The sequence below is a fragment of the Anser brachyrhynchus genome, assembly GCF_964034855.1.
Source record: "Anser brachyrhynchus genome assembly, chromosome: 13".
Classification (NCBI taxonomy): domain Eukaryota; kingdom Metazoa; phylum Chordata; class Aves; order Anseriformes; family Anatidae; genus Anser; species Anser brachyrhynchus.
In genome coordinates this window covers 10,753,043-10,770,654 of record NC_137708.1, presented here as the reverse complement: position 1 = coordinate 10,770,654, position 17,612 = coordinate 10,753,043, and the positions used below count along the sequence as shown (strand labels likewise).

Genomic DNA, 17,612 nt, shown 5'->3' with positions numbered 1-17,612 from the left:
CCCGGCACCGAGGGAGGCCCCGCTGCTGGCACCTTGGGGCCGCAGGGCAGGCAGACGGCGGCCCTGGGGGCTCCCCCGCGGGCCTTACCCAAAGCTCCGGCCCCGTGCACCGACCCCGGGGGGGCAAGCTCAGAGCTGGGGGGACCAAAGCGAAGCCAGGAGCCACACCGGCTCCCCCCCGTCCCCGTGGCACAGGGGGGGGCTGCGGGCCAACAACCCCACACACCCTCCCGCAGGGCTCGGCCCAGCTGGCTGGGGGACCCCAGCCCGGCCCCAGAGCCCCCCGGTGCCCGTGGGGAAGCCGCGGAGGCTGCGGCCGCCCGGCAGCGGGCTGTGCCCGAGCCCGAGCTAATCTCTAATGCCTCGCAGTGGAGTCTGCAGCGACAAAACGACCCGTTTGGGACGAGCGGCGGTCTGAAACGCTTCTGAATGGCGACGGAGCGCAAGGCCTGACCGTCAAAATCCAGTTTTGAAAGGGCTTAAAATAAATCCCACGCCGCCCTAGTCTTGCTATTTAAAGGGGATTATCTAAGAGGTTTAGGAGCGCGCAGAGGTACGTCGAGACGAGCCGGGTGCCCGAATCCCCTCCCAGCCTTTGGGAAATCCCTCCGCACCTCACCCCCCTCCCGGGCCCACAGGACGCCCTCCAGCTCTCCCCAGCGCTGCACCCCCTGCCCGGGGAAGCCCCTGCCCGGTTTGGGGTGCCGCTCCCAGCCCCGTGGCTGCACACCCCGGTCTCCAACCCGTGCCCACCCTGCAGAGGACCCGGTTGGGGCTGTGCTGCAGGGTGCGTGCGGGGGCCTTGGTGCCACCGCCCCACAGCCGCCTCCATCGCCCCGCAGAGCTCAGCCCCGAGACACAAGCCCGGCTGCACCCAGCGAGACACCCCTGTCCCAGTTTGGGGAAAAAGTCACCCTGTGCCACTCAGACAGTGAGGGTTTTTTAATAAATACCTTTTTGCACAGAAATATACCAAGTTTTACAGAATACAAACCGCAAGGATAACGACCGCACATCGAAGACAGAGGATCCGAGTGCCCCTCCGTCTCCCTCTGGTCTTTTCCAGCTCTGACCCTGGCGTTCGTGCCAGGTCTTCCCATAGCCCCCCCACCCTAAGGCCGAAAGGCAGAGTGAAGGCTGGGGAAGGGACGAGGTGCCGGCAGCCACAGCCCCCATGGGCCTGTATCCTGCCCCAGAAACGGCCGCATTGGGCTGCGGGACCTGCTGCGAGACGTCGCTGGGACCGAGCGGGACACGGGCGGCCCACGGACGTACAGCGGCCTTTTGGTGCTGGTGGAGACTGGTGCTGGGGTAAACCCCGCGGGGTGGCAGTGCTGGGAGCTTCTGGGCTAGTCTGGGGGGCTGGGGAGCAGAACCCCCTTCACAGCCCATCAGATGTTACTGGGAAATCAGAGACATTACTGGACAGCCCTGTTGTGCGGACCCCAAAAGTGGCCGCCTAGGAATAGGGGACACGCTGGTCCCACAGCAAAGCACGTGGCTGTGCCCTGCCCGGGCGCTGGGACCACCGAGGGGTCAGGCACGGCAGGGTTCAGCCCTGCTCCTGTCCCTCCCGCATCCCCGGCTGTGGCACGATCAGTCGGTTCTCAGCCCTGCAGCCGCCTCTCCCAGCACGCCCTCCACACCGCGGCCACGGCCACCCCGTGCTCTGCCCACCGGAGGGGCTTGGAGGACAGTGGGGCCTCAATTCCCCCGCCTGCTCTGGAGGACAAGAGCCCCAAAGAGAGGGCCAGAGAGGACAGAGAGGTTCGGGGCAGGCAGAGGGGAGGTTTGGCACGTCCACAGCCTCTGTGCCTGCATCCCTCCTCTGGGGCAGGCACCAGACAGGCCGCCTCCAGGACGAAGGAGCATCCCCACCGCTTAAAGCCCTGCGAGCACCTTTGGTGGTTCCAAAGTGACTTACACCACATGCAGGACCACCACGAGCCTTGCTCCCTTTCCAAAGGGATCTAGGAGATCACAAATCACCTCCCTGCTGGCTCCCTCCCCCTTTTCCCAACAGCAACCATCACTGCAGGCACCGCGGGATGCGATGGGCTCCCTGCTCCCACCAGGCAGCAAACACGCACGAGGGAGGCACTTTCTCCCCATGCACAACTGGGGGCACGGGCAGAAATCAGCGCCGCCCCTCCTGCATCCCCGGCTCCTAACGAGAGCACCAAGCAGCGAAACAGGACCCGGTGAGGACCGCGGTCTCAGCACATCACAAACCAGCCCTGCCGACTTGGGCATGGAAAGGACTGACCCCAACACCAGCCCCGCACGTGCCTCGGGTCCAGGAGCTGGTGTGCGCACAGGGTAAGGCTGAGCAGAGCCCCAGGGAGGCAGTGAGGCTGTTTTAATCGTGGGAAATGTTATGTCTGAGGGCAAGTGAGGAAATCAAATGCACCATGGGGAGACCCCCGCGTTGAGCCAGGAACAAGCTGCTGCTCTGCTCTGGCTGCTGCAGCACTTCTGTGAGCGGGGAGCGAGGGGAAGGAGACGGCTGGTAAACTCCGGAGCCATCCCCACATCCCATCCTCACCCTGCTTGGGGACAGCTGGTTTTGGTAAGGTGGGTAAGGCTACTGTGTGATGGCACCAAGTGATGGTACCAGCGAGATGGGGAGCCAACTGGCACCTGAAGGGGGTTCCGGGCACGGCAAGGGGTGGGGGGTGAGCGGGCATGAGTGTGTGAAGAGGCAACAGGGACACAGACCCGCTATTTGGCCGCAGTGGGGGCAGCAGCCACGATCTCTTCATATTTCGGCGGTGGGTCGTTGTAGGAGATGCTGGTCTCTTCACCGCTGCTGCTCTCCGGGTGCCCCGTCACCTCCTCGTAGGAAGGCGGAGGGGTGGCACTGGACAGTCTGGAGAGGACGGAGACCGAATGCTCTGGCGGACAGAGGGCGCCGTCCTGCTGAGGGGTGCCTCCTGCTCTGCCGTCTCCAGCCCCCCGGTTGCTCGCTTCTCGCTGATTTTCCCCCTGGCTTTGCGACCGCTCCCGGTACACCATGACCCTGGGGAGGCTGCGTCCCGTTCGGCTGGCCAGGTAGCGGTTCTGGGCATAGGAAGGGCGGTGGCGGGTGGCCTTCTGCAGCTGGCACCTCCAGATGATGAAGAGGGCGATGACTATCAGCAGGGCCACTCCCAAGAGGGGCACCACCACGTACATAGCATCTGAGCGCTCTGTGTTGTGCCCGGGGTCCTTGACAGAGTAGACAGAGTTGGTGTAGCCCTTCCAGAACTCCATCTGCAGCAGGAACAGAGAAGAAACCGTCGTGTGCTTGCGCATGGGACGAGCAGCCCCTGACCATCCCCAGGCCCACAAAAGAGGCAGAGGTTTTTTGGCTGCCTTGCAGCACCCTCACCGGGGCTGTGAGCCACTCCGCCACATGCAAGTGCCACACGCACCCACCGAGGAGCAGGGCGGGACAAACTCACCGTCTTCTCCTTGTTCTCGAACACTTCCTTGACCTCCTCATAGCTGCAGACCTCCTCGATGCACTCCCGCTCGATGGTGCCCTGCCGAATCTCTTCCAGGAAGCCGTTGGCTCGGGGAAAGCGCTTCAGGACCGAGTGGGCATTCCTGGCCCCCAGGAACACTGCAAGACACAAGGCGCGGATGCTGAACAGAGACAAGCCCACGCCTGGCCTCTGCCCAGCCAGGCTTCCCCACCTGCGGGGCTGCAGCCCAGGATTCAGGCGGATCAGGCACCCCAAACACCCCCCAGCCCCGAGCTGCAGCTCAGGGTGCCCGCTGAGACGGGGCACAGCCAGAGGGGAGCTGCTGGGGGCTGCCCAGAGACACGCGGCACCAGCAACGTCCTTCCACCAGGACAGAGCTGGGGAGGCACACGGGCACCCCGCAGCAGCAGAGCCCCCCGGCATTGCTACGAGGTCCTTGCTGGAGCACGGCTGGGAAGGGAAACGGCCCCAGGGCCAGGGAAAGCAGAGCTGCCAGCAGAGGGACACTGAGCCCCCAGGCGGCAAGCTGCTTGGGCAGACTTGAGGAAGCCTTCTAGCATTCCCCAAGGACTGCAGGAGAAGCGTCCAGCTTCCCCAAATCCCCAAGAGCTTAGCATTGCCTCTCAGAAGAGGCAGGCCGGAGGCCAAGCGGATCTTCGGCAAAGCAATACCCCAGGCCCAGGAGCTGGCCACCACAGCCGGGCCTAAGCAATGACCTGGGGACACTGCCTGCCCACCCAAAGCTCAGGTTTTAGGACGAGCGGCTCCTCCTGCACTTCCAGGAGGGCTCTGGGAGGCGCAGGACCGGGCGCCCGGGGCAGACAGCCTGCTGGAAGCTGGCACACACGCTGCAGTTGCTGTGGGGCCGTACAAGTACAAGGTTTGCCCCAGAGAAACCAGCGTGTCTTCTCCCAGGACCAACAAGGGCAAGCAACCTCCACACCCAGGGACAGCACGGGGATCGTGAGCCCAACACTGAACAGGCCTGAGCGACCTCTCCTCACGCCTGGCATCACCTTCTCAGCCCTGCCGCATTTGGGCGCGGAGGCCTCGCGAACCTCCCTCTGCTCCCACAGCCCGGGAGACTCCAGCTTGCCCACGTCACCCTGAGAGACGTCCCACAGAGCACGCGCTCAGAAAGCCGAGCAGGGCCAGCCTTTGGCTGCCCGCGAGAGGCAGCCCTTCCGAAAGCTCTGCCCCCGCGTTCTGCAGGAGGGAGGCCTCCATGGGGTGCAGGGAGCAAGCGCCTGCAGGACCCGTGGCAGCGCAGGGAAGGCAGGTGAGCTGCTGCCCAGAAAGCAGCGGCGCACGCAGACCCTCGCAGGATGCAACGGCCCCTCGGGCGCTTTTTGTAAGGCAGCGCTTCCCTAACACGGCCGGCCACGCGCAGCTGCGGGCTGGCAGCGACCTCGCCGCCTCCTTTGAGCCAAACGGATCGGTTCGGGCGGCTGGCGCGCTGCAGCCTGTTCGCCTCCTTCGCCCTCGGGCTCAGCCAGACGAACCGACCCGCACCGCAGCAGCTGCAGGGCGAGGAGGCGAGGGGACAGCTGGAGCCTCCCGTCAGAGCAGCTCGGCTGTAACGCAGAAATCCTCCCTCTGTAAGGAGCTCGCCAAACGATCAAACGTAACGCTCATTAGCAGCCTTTCACCAGAGAGACTGACAGGTTTCCTTCTGCTCCATCCTCCCTTCATCCTGCTTCTAAAGCAAGGCAGCAAGGTGGTTGTGAGAAAACTTGAAAATGTCAGGGCAGGGACAGAGTAAGCAAGCACTACAGTGCTGTGCCACGCCGTGCCTGGAGATACCGTGCTCTCTTTGTGCTGTGTAGGTGCGTTTTCTCCCCTGTGATTTATTAATGGCTTGCTTCAGGGAGAGCTTGCAGAGGGCTGAGCCACTGAGGTGTGAATGAAGAACAGCATGAATGATGTGAGTCAGAGACTTTCCCTTCAGAAGCGACTTTATTATGCCTTTTTTTTTTCTTTCTAAATAACAAGGACAACCAAAAAAAGCATCTTCAAGAGGAACAGAAGGCATCTCGCAGGAGGGCAGGGATCAGCTTGCCTTGGCTTTCCCAGCCAAGGAGCGCTGTCCTGGCTGAAGAGCGAGCAGGTTGGCAGGCCGGCCTTCTCTTGAGCCTCTCCAGAAACAGACGAAATTTTACAAAGATAGTATCCGTTCTGCAAATGTCCCATCTTTCAGTGGAGAAGCCTGGCCTCACCGCCTTCGGCCTCTTTCCGGCTTCCTCAACACACCCTGGAGCAACGAGCTTGGCTGCAGATCTCACCTGCAGGCTCTCCAGCCCCGCAGAAACCAGTCACTTGAGCCCGTCCCTGCTTCGCTGAACTGGCCACTACGACAGAAATAAAAACAGACACACGGACAGGCAGGTATCAGGAGCAACGCCCCAGCTGAAAGCATGCTGCGATGGAGGCATGCGCCTCTTCCCACAGCCAACCTCCCTCAGGGACCTAGAAATGACAGGAGAGCAGAAACTAAGTCATTGCTCCCTCCTCTCTTTCACGTGGAAAGCGCTAATAGTTCCCACAGGCCTGGCGAGCAGAGCAGGAAAATGGTAGAGAGAGCCCAGCAGTGGCTGTACTGACTCCTCGTGCCTCTCCAAGCCTCCCCACACCAGTGGGAGCACCGGTGCTCAGGAAAGATCGGAGCTTTAGGCAGGGGGAGCAGGAGCTCGCTGCCATCCCCGCGAGGTTTCCTAAGGAACTGCTGGCCCCTGGCGGTAGGCAGGCTGGGCCATGCCTCTGCCCACAGCTCGGCTGCCCTGCCCTGGGGACACCCCCAGCGCTGCTTCCCTGCAGAAGGACACAGGGCCGCAGCCCTGGCTCGGCGGGAACGTGCTGACCACCACACAGCGCTCCTGCAAGTGACAGCACGAAAGGGACCGCTCGGCAGGGGGCACTGCCGCCGCTAGGGACACCTCCCGGGGACAGCAAGTGCTCCTACGCCGGCACCCAAGCCCTGGGAGGGAGAAAGGGCAGCAGGGCAGGGAGCCAGCTGGGTACCCCCCTCATTAGGGCAAGGTCAAAACTGCCTTTTAAAAGCACCGTTTAGGGCAGAACCTGCCTGACGATCCCTGCTGCCTCCCCCACCTAGCACAGCGCAGACAACAAAAGCAGACGTACCTGTCATCCCGCAGTCCTCCTCCTCCTGCCCAGCTTGGACGCGGCCTCCACCTTCGCAGCCGGCTCCGGTGACACCCCGAGCGGACCCCAAGATCCCAGCCAGATCGCCGGCCTGCCCCCGTTCACAACGGCCGTCCTCCTCGAGCTCCCACCGCAGCGCCGCGCGCAGCCTCCGCGCAGGCTGCCCGGAAGAGCGAGGAGGGCGGGTTGAGCGCAGCCCTTCCCAGACCACGCACCGCTTTCCTCCCTGCACCCTCGCTAGCCTCGGCCCAGCTTTCTCCAGGCCAGTCCCTGCGGCCACCAGCCCCAGGTGGCCACAGCTGCCAGGCACGGGCTCCTTCGGACGCCAAGATGCAGCGTGCCCCAGCTGCACGAGCTCCTGCTGGGAGCGCAGAGCCACAGTGCCCCCGGCCACGAGGGCTTCAGGACAGCACGGCACAAGTCATGGGCCACCTCCCTGGGGCACCAAAAAGCCTCAGGGAGGGCTGCCGTGCACAACAAGCCTAATGGGGGTAAAGAAACGCTGCAGCACACAGGCGTTCCTGGAGAGGTCAGCCCTCCAGCACCTCCTCTCAACTCCGACCTTGCGCAGAGAGAGGCACAAGGCAGGCTGGACCTCAGACCGCGTTCAGGGATAACAGTCACGGCATCTGAGCCCCCAGGAAAGCACAGGCACCCCTTCTTGTGAGGTGACTGCAGAACACTCCCCTTCTCCCCTCCAGCACCACTGCCACCTCTCCACCTAGAGCGGGGAACACTTACTTGCCATGCTGCCTCACTCGGCTACAGGGAGCTCCCACCTACCTGCAGGGAAAAAAAAAGAAAAAACACAACAGGAGAGTCACTGACAGCTTAAATTTCAGCCCAGCAGCCCCTGAAGCCCAAGCCTTCCACCACCCAGGGCCAGATTCGTGCAGCGCGATATCTGTAGGACCCACGACAGCTGCCAGCCAAGCGCTACCTCCTCCGAGAGCCAGGGAACCCCCCCTCCCCAGCCCTGTTTGATGCGGCCTCTGGCCGAGGGCAAAGTAAAACAGGCCCAACCTGCAACCTTGTCAAGCTCCTGACTTTATTGGAGTGCACAGAACTACGGATGCTCGGAAAGTGATGAGGGTGCCCCGAGAAAAGGAGGCTCCAGAGCAGCCAGCACAGGACAACGAGCGAAAGGGAGAGCCTCCCGTTCACGGGACCAAGGCACGCCCGACAAGGACGCGCGGCTGGGAAGCGACGGGCGATGCTCTGCCGAGCGCAGACGGCACAGCTGGCACCAGAGCCTCCCCGTGCCTGGCACGCCTGCTGCCCGCAGCCGCCTGCGGCGGCCCCTGCGGTGTCTGTGCCGCGCCGGGACCCTGCCCACGGGCTGACCGAGCCCCCCGGGAAGGGAAGGGAAGGGTGAAGGAGAACCCCTGCAGCTTCGGGAGCCGGGGTGACCGGACGCTGCCGGCAACAGGCTGCTGCTCTGCCCTTCCAGGGGCTGGCCGGGCGCAGGGTCAGCAGCCACTCCGCGCCGCAGCCGCGTCGCCGCCCCGCCAGGTCCCGCTGCTGCGGCTCCTTCCCGCAACCCGCAACGGGCGCGGCCGGGCCGCGCTCCCCGCTGCCGGACCGGCGGCCGCGGGGCTGGGGGGGGAAAGGACTCGCCCCTGCCGGGGCCCGGCCGGCCAGGCCGGGGGCAGCGCGGCCAAAGGGGCTCCCCGGCTCCCCGGGGCGTCCGCCCCCCGGCCGCAAAGGCCGCTCGGGCACCTCGGAGCCAAACCCGCGCCCCGTGAGAGGGGCGAACCGGAGCCGCGCGGCACCGCGGGGCGCTGCCACCCGCTCGCAGGAGGAGCCCCCCCGCTCGGTTTCGTGCTTTGGGTTCTGGCCGCGCTCGGCACCCCCCGGCCCGGAGCCCCCCGGCCGAGCCCAGCCCCTCACAGCCCTGTGAGGAGCCCCCAGCTCCCCCCCCCCCCCCGCCCCGTACCTCATGGCGGCCCCGCGCCCCGCCGCCGCCGCCGGGCAGGAGGGATGCGGACGCGAGCCCCGCCCCCTCGCCGCCCCCCCGCCCAATCGCGTCCGCCCGCACCGCCCCCTCCTCCTCCTCCCGCCCCTGCCATAGGTGGGCGGGCGGAGGGGGCGGGACTTGCTGCCGCTGAGGACGCCGGGAGGTGTAGTCCCGCGGCGGGGCCGCCGTGCGGGCCGCAGGCGGCGCTGCGGGGCCGCGGCCGGGGCTGCGGTGCGGGCGGCCCGGCGGGGAGGTGTCCGCCCGCGGGGGGCAGGCGGGGCCCCGCACGCTTTATTTATCCGCAAGGCGGCTCCAGCCCCCCGCGGAGCCTGGCAGCGCCCGGTCGGGGCGCCGGGCTCCCGCCTGCCCCTGCAGCAGGGCAGCGTTTGCGCTGCTCCCGGCCTCTGTGGTGCTCCCGGCCCCCAGCCCGCTGCCGGCCCCCGGCCCCACGCCGCTCACGGCCTCTCCTCCATCCCCACGCCACGTACACCGCCCTCACACCGGCCTGGCCGAGCCGGCTGCTGGCCGCAAGGAGCCAGCCCCCACAGCAGGCACAGCACCCCCAGCTTTGCCCTCCCCTTCCTCAGCGTCCTCCTCATCATTGTCCTCTTCATCCTCCTCCTCCTCCTCCTCCTCCTCCTCCTCCTCGTCCTCGCTGCCCGAGTCGTCGTAAAGGCAGAGCGTGGCCTGCACAGGGAAGTTCCGCAGCAGCCTCTCCCCCACGCCATACAGATAGTCGAAGGACTTGGACCTGGGCCACAGGAGCCTGCGGGGGGAGATGGGCGATGAAGGCCTCCCCCCGCCGCCCTCGGGCACGGCAGGGGCACGGCGGCGGGGCCGTACCTGACCGGGTGGTGGAAAAGCGCCGGCGCCTTGCTGGGGTTGCCGTCCCTCGACGCTTCCGCCACGTCGCGAGGCTGGGCCTGAGGAGAGGGAGCCGGGGTGGGAGCTGCCCCGGGGCTGCTGCTGCCCCCTCCTGCTGCCGTGGCGCTCCGGCAGGGCGGGTGGCAGCAGGGGCATTTCTCCCGTCTCTCGCCCACCAGTGCAGGATTACCCCTTACAGACCCCACAGCCCCTGTGCAGAGTCCCTGAGGGGCCGGGCTCCTCCCAGCCCTGCTTTTCCTTGCTCCTCTGCCGTCAGGATTTAGGTCCCTGCGCCCCCGCAAAAGGAAGCTGGCATCTAAACCCCAGACAAGGGCCTTTTGCCAGAGTAATCTCCCCCGCTGTGCCCAGGCGTCCCGCTAACCCCCTGAGGAATGCCCGCCGGGCCGGGAACAGGCGGCCCTTTGAGGCCCCCACAGAGCAGCTGTGTTCGCCGCGGCTGGCACTGCCCCGGCGAGGCGATGTGCTGGGGGACGTGGGCGCCGAGGGTGGCCCCTTCTCACCCCCCTCTCCCCACAGACACGGCCACCCCCACGCAGGCTCCAGCCAGTGCTGGCGTGGGGCAGAAGGGATGGCAGGGTGCGGGCACCCTCGGGGGACACAGGGGTGAAGGAGCGTGGGGCCAAAGGCTGGTTTTTCTGCCCAACGTGGACCCCCAACCCTGCCGGCGGGAAAAGGGGAGCCCCAGCAGGGAGCCCAAAACTCACAGCGTCCGTCCGTCCCCGCTGCCGCCCGGTCGCCTCCTCCTCCTCTCGGGGCAGCCACGGTCTCCAGAGAGGCAGGGGCCTGGGTGAGGACAGCGGGTTGGTCGCGGTGGCCGCGCTGGCTCTGCACCCCCAGTGCTGGGGTCCCCACCCGAGCCAGGAGCAGCGCAGCCTTCGCCCAAAGCCAGCCGGAGCCCACCCGCCCCGAGACCCCCCGCCCCGCGGCACCCGAGGTACCTTCCCCTCTGCTCCAGCCCCGGGGCCAGGCGAGCACCGGGAGGCACCGGGAGGCAGCGGGGAGGCAGGCGGCAGGCAGCAGCTTCCATGCGGGCAGCGGTGTGTCCCCTCCGAGGCTGCGGGCCCTCGGCGAGGACGCCTTTATAGCCCTGCCCCGGCCAGGGACTCGCAAATTCTTCAGGGCAGGGGAGCGCGGGGCTGGGGGCAGCAGTCCCCGGGGTGTGAAATTTGTCCCAGTTGTGTAAACAGAGGGTTGGGGGGGACCGGGAGCGGGGTGCTGGGATCTCCGGTGGAAAAGCAAAACACAGAAGGGAAAAGTCAGACACCGTTTGTGAGAAAATCACCAGGGGCACCAGGGGGGCAACGGAGGAGGGCAGAGACAATTAACGAGGATGATTAAGTGCTCTTCGTAGCCATTTGCATAAGGGAGAGGGGATTTGGGAAGGGCTCGGGAGTGCTGGGGCACCACAGTGGCATGCGATGGGCACGGTGGGGGCAGCGTGACGGGCTGCAGCGGTGCTGAGCACAGAGCAACCAGGAGCAGGGTGAAGGGATGCTCAGGAGGGGACAGGGGGAAGATGGATGGCGGGGGATGAAACGGTCCTGCCCGGGTTTGTACCCCCCTGGCACCATCCCGTGTCCTGACCCCCCGTAATGCCCCTGCCCGGGCACTCGAGGCGAGGTGCTGCCGGCGGTCAGGTCACCTCGCGGTCCTGGGAGAGTTTCACTTTGGGACAAGGAAAGAAAATAGCAAATGGTCGCTGCTGTAGCTCTGCCAGTGTCCAAACACCGGCCGGACCTGGCCTGGCTCCGAGTGCAATTTGTCACCGGGGGCCCTCCCTGCCCCTCTCCATCTGCGGCAGCCGGGGAACGGGAGGGGGCACGGCGCGAGCGCAGCCCTCATTACCGTCCCCATTTGCTCCTCATTTGGGCCAGGAGCCTTGTGATAACAAACCCCGCAGAGGACGAGCAGGGCCGGGGGGTTCAACCTGCCAGCAGCGGGCACGCAGCCCGGCCCGGCTCAGACTCGGGCACAAGATGAGAACGGCGCGGCCGCCCGTCGCTGCGGGTGCCGGGGCGCCGCGGGGCACCTCGCCCCCCTGCCCGCTGCGCTGCCCCACGCCCGCTCGGGCTCCAGCTGCTCTCCTCTTGCCACGCCAGCTCCCGGGGGCTGCTGAGCCCCGCAGGCAGCGACGGCCCCGATGTGCCCCCCGCCAGCCGGGCATCGCCGCCAAAGGTGAAGGTTCCCAGGAGCCCGCGGAGATGCAGGGCGAGGGAGGAATTTGGCTTTATTTCTGCAGCTGCTCCTCCTCCTCGCTCGGCTCCCTTCGCTCCCCCCCGCGCCACGAGCCCCCCGCAGCCTGGCACCCCAAGCCACTTAGGCAAACGCCCACCCTGATAATTAATAGAAAACGAGCAAAACAAGGCGGCCCAGCTCCCCAATCCTTCCTGATGCCGAAAGGGTTTAATTCTGATCTACAATAAGCTTCTGATCCGGGCTGAGATTTGCGGATGGATTTTGCAAAGCCGCCGCGAACAGTTCGCAGTCCCTGATCCCCGGATCCCCGGCCGCTCGCCCTGCCCCGCCGAGCCTCCTCCAGTCCCGCACGCCTGCAGCCTCCCTCGGCCCCGCGCCGCATCTCCAGCCGCCTCTGTAAGTACGGAGCCCTCGCCTGCCTCAGTTTGCCAGCCCCCGAGGGCCCCGGGTGCTAATTTAGCAGCGGCAGCCCTAAGATCGAGCAGAGGGGCTGGTTAGTGCCTGGGAAAGGAGACAGAAGTCAGGGAACTTTGGTAGCAGACATCTGAGGTGCTGCAGGGGCTGCGCCCTCAGCCGGCAACTTTCCCAGGGCGGGAGGCCAGTGGCCGGGCGGCACCGTGCGGTTTGGCGTTTCGCAAGAACCGCACCAGGGGGAATTTTGAAACAAGGCGAAGGGAAAACAAACCTGCGCCTGCCAAACCCCCGCTGCCCGCTCCGAGTCGGGGCCGGCGGCAGCAGAGGGGCAGAAACTCCCACCGCAGCACCAGCACCCCCGTGGGGAGCACAGGCTGCACCCCGCTGCAGGGCGGGTCACCCCTGCTGTGCCCGATGCGTTTCTGTCCTCTGCGGGCCTCTGGGCTCTCCTGGGGACACAGGTGTCACCGGCACCTGCCATTCCTCCCTGTCACCGTGCCATGGAAAAGCTGGCAGCCGAATTTCGGCCTCAAGAGAGCGCATCCTCTTGTCCCAGCCCCGCTGGAGCGCAGGGCGGGTAGGCAGCAGCAGGAGCCTTAAGCGAGCCCCGACGGGAACAGGAGCAACCCCCTTCCTCCGGTGGGGAAGCCTCGGGGGTCAGCTCCCAAATCGCCACCGCCAGGTCCCAAACACACCGCACGCAGCTGCAGCTTTTTGGCTTTTTCCCTCCGGACAGCGGAAGATAAGGATTAGCTGAGCTTACAAAAGCAGCTCGAGGCGCGCGTAGCAGCAGAGAAATATTTCCGTCCCGTACAACACGGGGGGCAGGGAGAGGCACCTGGGGAGGCTCGCACCGGGACACGCCGCTCTCCCTGCCCTTGCACCTCCTGCTCCCGTGGGAGATGGCCCCGCGGGGCCGGGCGCGCTCCCCATCCCTGCCCACGGCCGCGGCACCGGGGAGAGCTTTGGCGTCCTGCCCGGGCGGCGCTGCTGTGCCTCTGAAGCTCGCCTGGGAAGATAACAGAGGCGAAAGGGTGCTTGGCGCGTCTCCGCAGGCTCGGGTCAATCGTTAATCGGGGAGGGATTGCTCTCCACTCTTGCAGGTAACCTCTCCTCCCCCCTGCTCCCACCCACGCGCGGGGCCCGCACAAAACTGGCGCCCAGGGGAGCGGGGCGAAGGCACGGCCCGGGGAGAGCAGCCGCCAGCAGGGCCATGGGAAGGTAAGCGTGCGGCAGGGAGAGGCGACGCCCGGCCCCACCATGGTGTCCATGGGGCTCCAGCTGGCGGGCTACACCATCGCCTTCCTGGGCTACGTGGGCACGCTGACGACCACGCTGCTGCCCAGCTGGAAGATTAGCTCCTACATCGGCTCCAGCATCGTGACGGCCATGAGCTTCACCAAGGGGCTGTGGATGGAGTGCGCCACGTACAGCACGGGCATCACGCAGTGCGACATCTACAGCTCCATGCTCAACCTGCCCTCCGACGTGCAGGCGGCCCAGGCCCTGATGGTGAGCTCCTGCGCCGTCTCCTCCCTCGCCTGCCTCCTGGCCGTGGCCGGCATGCGGTGCACCGTCTTCGGCCAGGGCTCGCCGGGCAAGGACCGCGTGGCGGTGGCGGGTGGCGTGGTCTTTGTCCTCGGGGGGCTGCTCAGCTTCATCCCGCTGGTGTGGAACATCCACGTGGTGCTGCGGGACTTCTACAACCCCATCCTCCCCGACAGCACCAAGTACGAGATGGGGGAGGCTCTTTACTTGGGCATCATCTCCTCCTTGCTCTCCCTCATCGGCGGCTTCATCCTCTGCGCCTCCTGCCCTTCGCGGGACCCGCCGGTCACCTACTCGAACGCCTACCCGTCCCGGCTGCTGGCGAGCAAGAGCCCCCGGCCCTCCGTCAGCCCGACGCAGAAGACCAAGAGCGAGTTCAACTCCTACAACCTGACGGGATACGTGTAGCGGCGGCGGGGCCCCTGCCTGGCTCCTCTCCCAGCTCCCCCGAACGCCTGGGCTGGCAGCAAGGGAAGGCGGCGAGAGGAGGGGACGCGGCAGCACCTCCCCTGCTCAGCCCTCTCCTTCATGCGTGCATGCCTGGGGGTTTGACTCGCTGACTCTGGTCACCTTGACTGCTCAGAAACCCCAGCTGGCAGCGAAGGACCCCGAATCTGGCTTCTGTTCCCGCCTCGGTGCCGCCGGCCCGCAGGAGCTGCCCCCGTGGGCTGGCTGGAAGCGCACCCAGGGCCGCAGCCCCCAGCCCCGCAGCCCCCAGCCCCAGCAGGGACAGCCACCCCGTGCCCCCAGGGCTCAGCCGCTGGCCACGGAGGGGTTGGGGGGGGGGGATCGGGGCACCCCCGGGGGCCCTGAATCCCTGCGGGAGGCGGGTGGGGGTGCAGTGCTGATTACAAACTGATGTCGCAATAAATCTGTGTTTCTAGCTAGGCTGTGACTGAGCTTTCCTCCGGCACCAGGGGGCCAGGAGCCCCCCCAGTGTCTCATTTGGCAGGGCGGGCTGTGGTGGGGCTGTGCTGCCCTGCCTGGCGTCCGTCACGCACAGGGAGCCCCATCCCTTGCTCCGGGTCTTACAGGAGACAAATAAAACACAGCGGGGTCTCGCAGGCGGGTTCTGAGCCCGGGGGGCCTTGCAGGGGCTGGTTTGGGATGGGGAGGCAGGGCCGAGCCCTCCCCACGCAGCCCTTGGGCACTGTGCAGCTGCAGCCCCACAGCTGGCGAGGGTCCGGGTGCGGGCTGCCGGCGGCACCGAGCAGCGCCACGTGTGCCAGGGCAGGGGAGATGCAGAGGAGGGCGCAGGCAGCCCGCCGCGGAGGAACGAGTGCGTTTTAACTCCCGCGCCAGCTCCGATGCCCGTCGGTCCTGCATCCCACTGCCAGAGGCGCGATAACCCCTGCGCCCACGGGGGTTTCAGTTCACCCGCCAGCCCCCCATAAAACGATTTAGATTAGGTCCCGGCGAGGAGGGCACCGGGTTCCCCACTGAGACGTCACCATTAACCTTGCGCCAGTGAAACCGTGTTTACCCGCGGGGCTAACACGCTGCCGATAACAGCGTGAGTCACGCTTTCTCCCCTTCTCCCCGAGGAAGATGCTCACTATCAGGGACCACGGCGATTTCACGGCACAGGCCATTCCCCCGCTCCCCACGGCCGGGGCACAGAGTGCGTGCCCAGCTGAGCTGCTCGGTGCTGCCCTGGGGAAGGAGACCCGGGGTCACAGGGGCCGGGGGTGCAAAACGAGCAAGAGCTGCGGCTCCGGACGGTGCCTCAAATAAAGAAGGGGGGCAATAAAGTATTAACGTGCCCTTATCTTCTGAAGCAATAGAGGCACTATAAACGCCCAGCACACAAGCCTGCAGCCACACCTGGGCCACGGGCTGCAACCTCCCAGGCCAGTCGCAAGAAGTGTGGTTCTCAAGCACGTCACTCTTTCCTAACTTCCTCCTCAGAAGGACACTCGCTCGGCCCCAAGCCTTCTGCAGGCAGCCCCCGAGCAGCACAGAGGTGCCCCCTGCCTTGGGGACAGATGCAGGTGATGCCGCCTTCCCCGGGCATCCCGCAGCACACGAAGCACTTACTAAAAGGGACAGCCCTGGCAGGATCCCCCAGCACCAAGGAGCCCTCCAGGCAGCCGGAGGTTAGCTCCTTCTGCCACCCCGCACCTGCCTCCTTCCCTCCCGGGACAGCGGATCCGAAGCAGCAAATAATTCACGGAGGCTCTCTAAGGAGTATGGGGCTAGGTGCTGGGGGAGACCGTCTCTCCCCCCGTGCAACCCAGGGAAGCACGCAGAGAGGAGAGAAGGGAGGGGAAGAAAATTGAGGCCAAGTTCCTGATGGGCCGAGGCACTTGGAGACGGCCTCCGCATTCCTCTGCCCTCCTCCTTCCCCAGCTGCCTCCCGGCCCCTCGGCAGCAACGGCACTCGTACCTCACCTCCAAAGGCTTCCTGCCCTCCCAAAACCTCGGGGACGGCCTTGGCTGGAGCCACAGAGCTGGGACACCGAGGTGAGGCCGGTGGTGCCCGGCTCTTCTGGTTTTAGCGGGAGGCTTTGCGGGTGAGGGTTGGTGAGGAACCAGCTCCTCCTCAGGGAGCACCTTCAGTCGGAGGAAAAGCCGGTCCTGCGCCTCACGGCTACCCATGTTCTGAAAAGTGAGCTTTCAGAGGAGCCTTAAAGGATCTTTTGCTCTTGACAGAAAAATATGAGGTAAGCAAGGCGGAACAAACTCCACGACACAGAGGGGAAGTGGACCTTTGGGTGCACCAGAGCAGGCTCCTAGAAAGCACTTTCCTGGTTGAGGTCGAAAAACAGCTCAGAAATTTATCAGGAGAGCTATAAAAACTGTTTACCTTGAAAAATCAGGTATTAGACTCATGAAAAGGACACAGAGGTTCGATCTTCATGGCATTACATTAATATCATAATCACATTTTTCCATAACTTAAGTCTAATCTACCCTAGAAGAGTTCCAGGTTAGCGATCTCAGCAAAGCCAGCACACATGCAATCTGCAGCAGCAACAATCTTTATCAGTGCAGCCTACACCAACTGAGCCAGCAAAACAAGCTTTATCAGCAAGAAACACTTGTACAGGAGTGTAAATAGAAGCTACACCAGGGACTTCACAGAAATATCGCCGAATCACAGGATGGCTTGGGTCGGAAGGGACCGCCAAGCCCACCCAGTCCCAGCCCCCTGCCATGGCAGGGATGGCACCCACCAGATCAGGTTGCCCAGGGCCTCGTCCAACCTGGTCTTGGACACCTCCAGGGATGGAGTAGCTTCACTGGGCAGCCTGTTCCAGGGAAAGCAGACTCATCTCCAGACAAAATCCATCCTGGAGAACTGGGAAGCACCTGGAGAGTTGAAGAGAAGTTGTGCCGCACCCTGGGCAGCTCCACTGCCCACCTCTGGTTAACCAGTGGCGTGCTGCAAGGAAGAGAGCGAGGCCAGAGGGTCCTAAACCTTTACACGAACAAACCGAGCTGCAACCACGTTAACCAGGCCGCAGAGTCATCCCAAGCAAGCCTGTTGTCCCCATGCTCAGGATACACCGGGACATTTGAGGGCTGCGGTCCAGGGGCACCCCTATTTTGGCAGCTGCTAACCTGTAGGTTACTTCTAGGTAACTTCTGCAGGTAACTTCTAGGTCTGTACCTCGGAGACACCCAGCCCGAGAGGCAGCCAAGCCCCTCCAGGCTCTCAGCCACGCTGCGTGACCCTGGAAGTCATCCTAGAAGCACAGGAACCACGGAGGCTTCACCAGCCCCGGGGCTGCCTCTTGCCTCTGCTCAGGATTTCAAAGGAAGGGTGTGCTTCAAAGAAGCCTTTCCCACACCGGGGAACTAATCTTTCCTTGAGCAGGTGCCTTTTTTCACAGAACTTGCAATACCGTCTCTATTTCTGGGATGTCCAGCTTGCTAAAAGAGGCTAAAACCAGGACAAAACCCACGTCACAGAACAGCATGACTACACTGAACTTGTTTCCCTAGAAGACCTCTAAGTTTCTTTAGGTCATCAGAGCAAAGTC

The 17,612-nt window shown here is 64.9% G+C and overlaps 2 protein-coding genes and 1 long non-coding RNA gene across 5 annotated transcripts; 2 read left to right on the top strand and 1 right to left on the bottom strand.

The window, feature by feature from the left end:
* Positions 1–471: 471 nt before the first annotated feature.
* On the top strand, positions 472–1,799 carry LOC308176981. Its single transcript, XR_013938758.1, has 2 exons — positions 472–553; positions 639–1,799. It is a non-coding gene; the product is annotated as an uncharacterized lncRNA (long non-coding RNA).
* PRRG3 (proline rich and Gla domain 3) lies at positions 928–16,796 on the bottom strand. 3 transcript variants are annotated; one of them, XR_013938756.1, is made up of 7 exons: positions 16,013–16,796; positions 10,173–10,251; positions 9,427–9,506; positions 8,563–9,349; positions 7,368–7,409; positions 6,606–6,786; positions 5,405–5,815 (listed from the first exon to the last, which is right to left on the bottom strand). XR_013938756.1 is itself a non-coding variant. In XM_080553503.1 (4 exons), exons 2-4 carry the CDS (start codon positions 7,372–7,374, stop codon positions 2,722–2,724), a joined length of 699 nt encoding a protein of 232 aa, XP_080409629.1. In that variant the 5' UTR covers positions 7,375–7,409; positions 8,563–8,656; the 3' UTR covers positions 928–2,721. The 3 variants fall into 3 exon arrangements, 1 of the variants encoding a protein (XP_080409629.1); XR_013938757.1 differs by lacking the exon at positions 7,368–7,409; XM_080553503.1 differs by lacking the exons at positions 5,405–5,815; positions 6,606–6,786; positions 9,427–9,506; positions 10,173–10,251; positions 16,013–16,796 and adding exons at positions 928–3,252; positions 3,444–3,604 and having other exon boundaries at positions 8,563–8,656.
* On the top strand, positions 11,838–14,509 carry CLDN2 (claudin 2). The gene has a single exon (XM_080553504.1). It carries the CDS (start codon positions 13,339–13,341, stop codon positions 14,032–14,034), a length of 696 nt encoding a protein of 231 aa, XP_080409630.1. The 5' UTR covers positions 11,838–13,338; the 3' UTR covers positions 14,035–14,509.
* Positions 16,797–17,612: the final 816 nt, after the last annotated feature.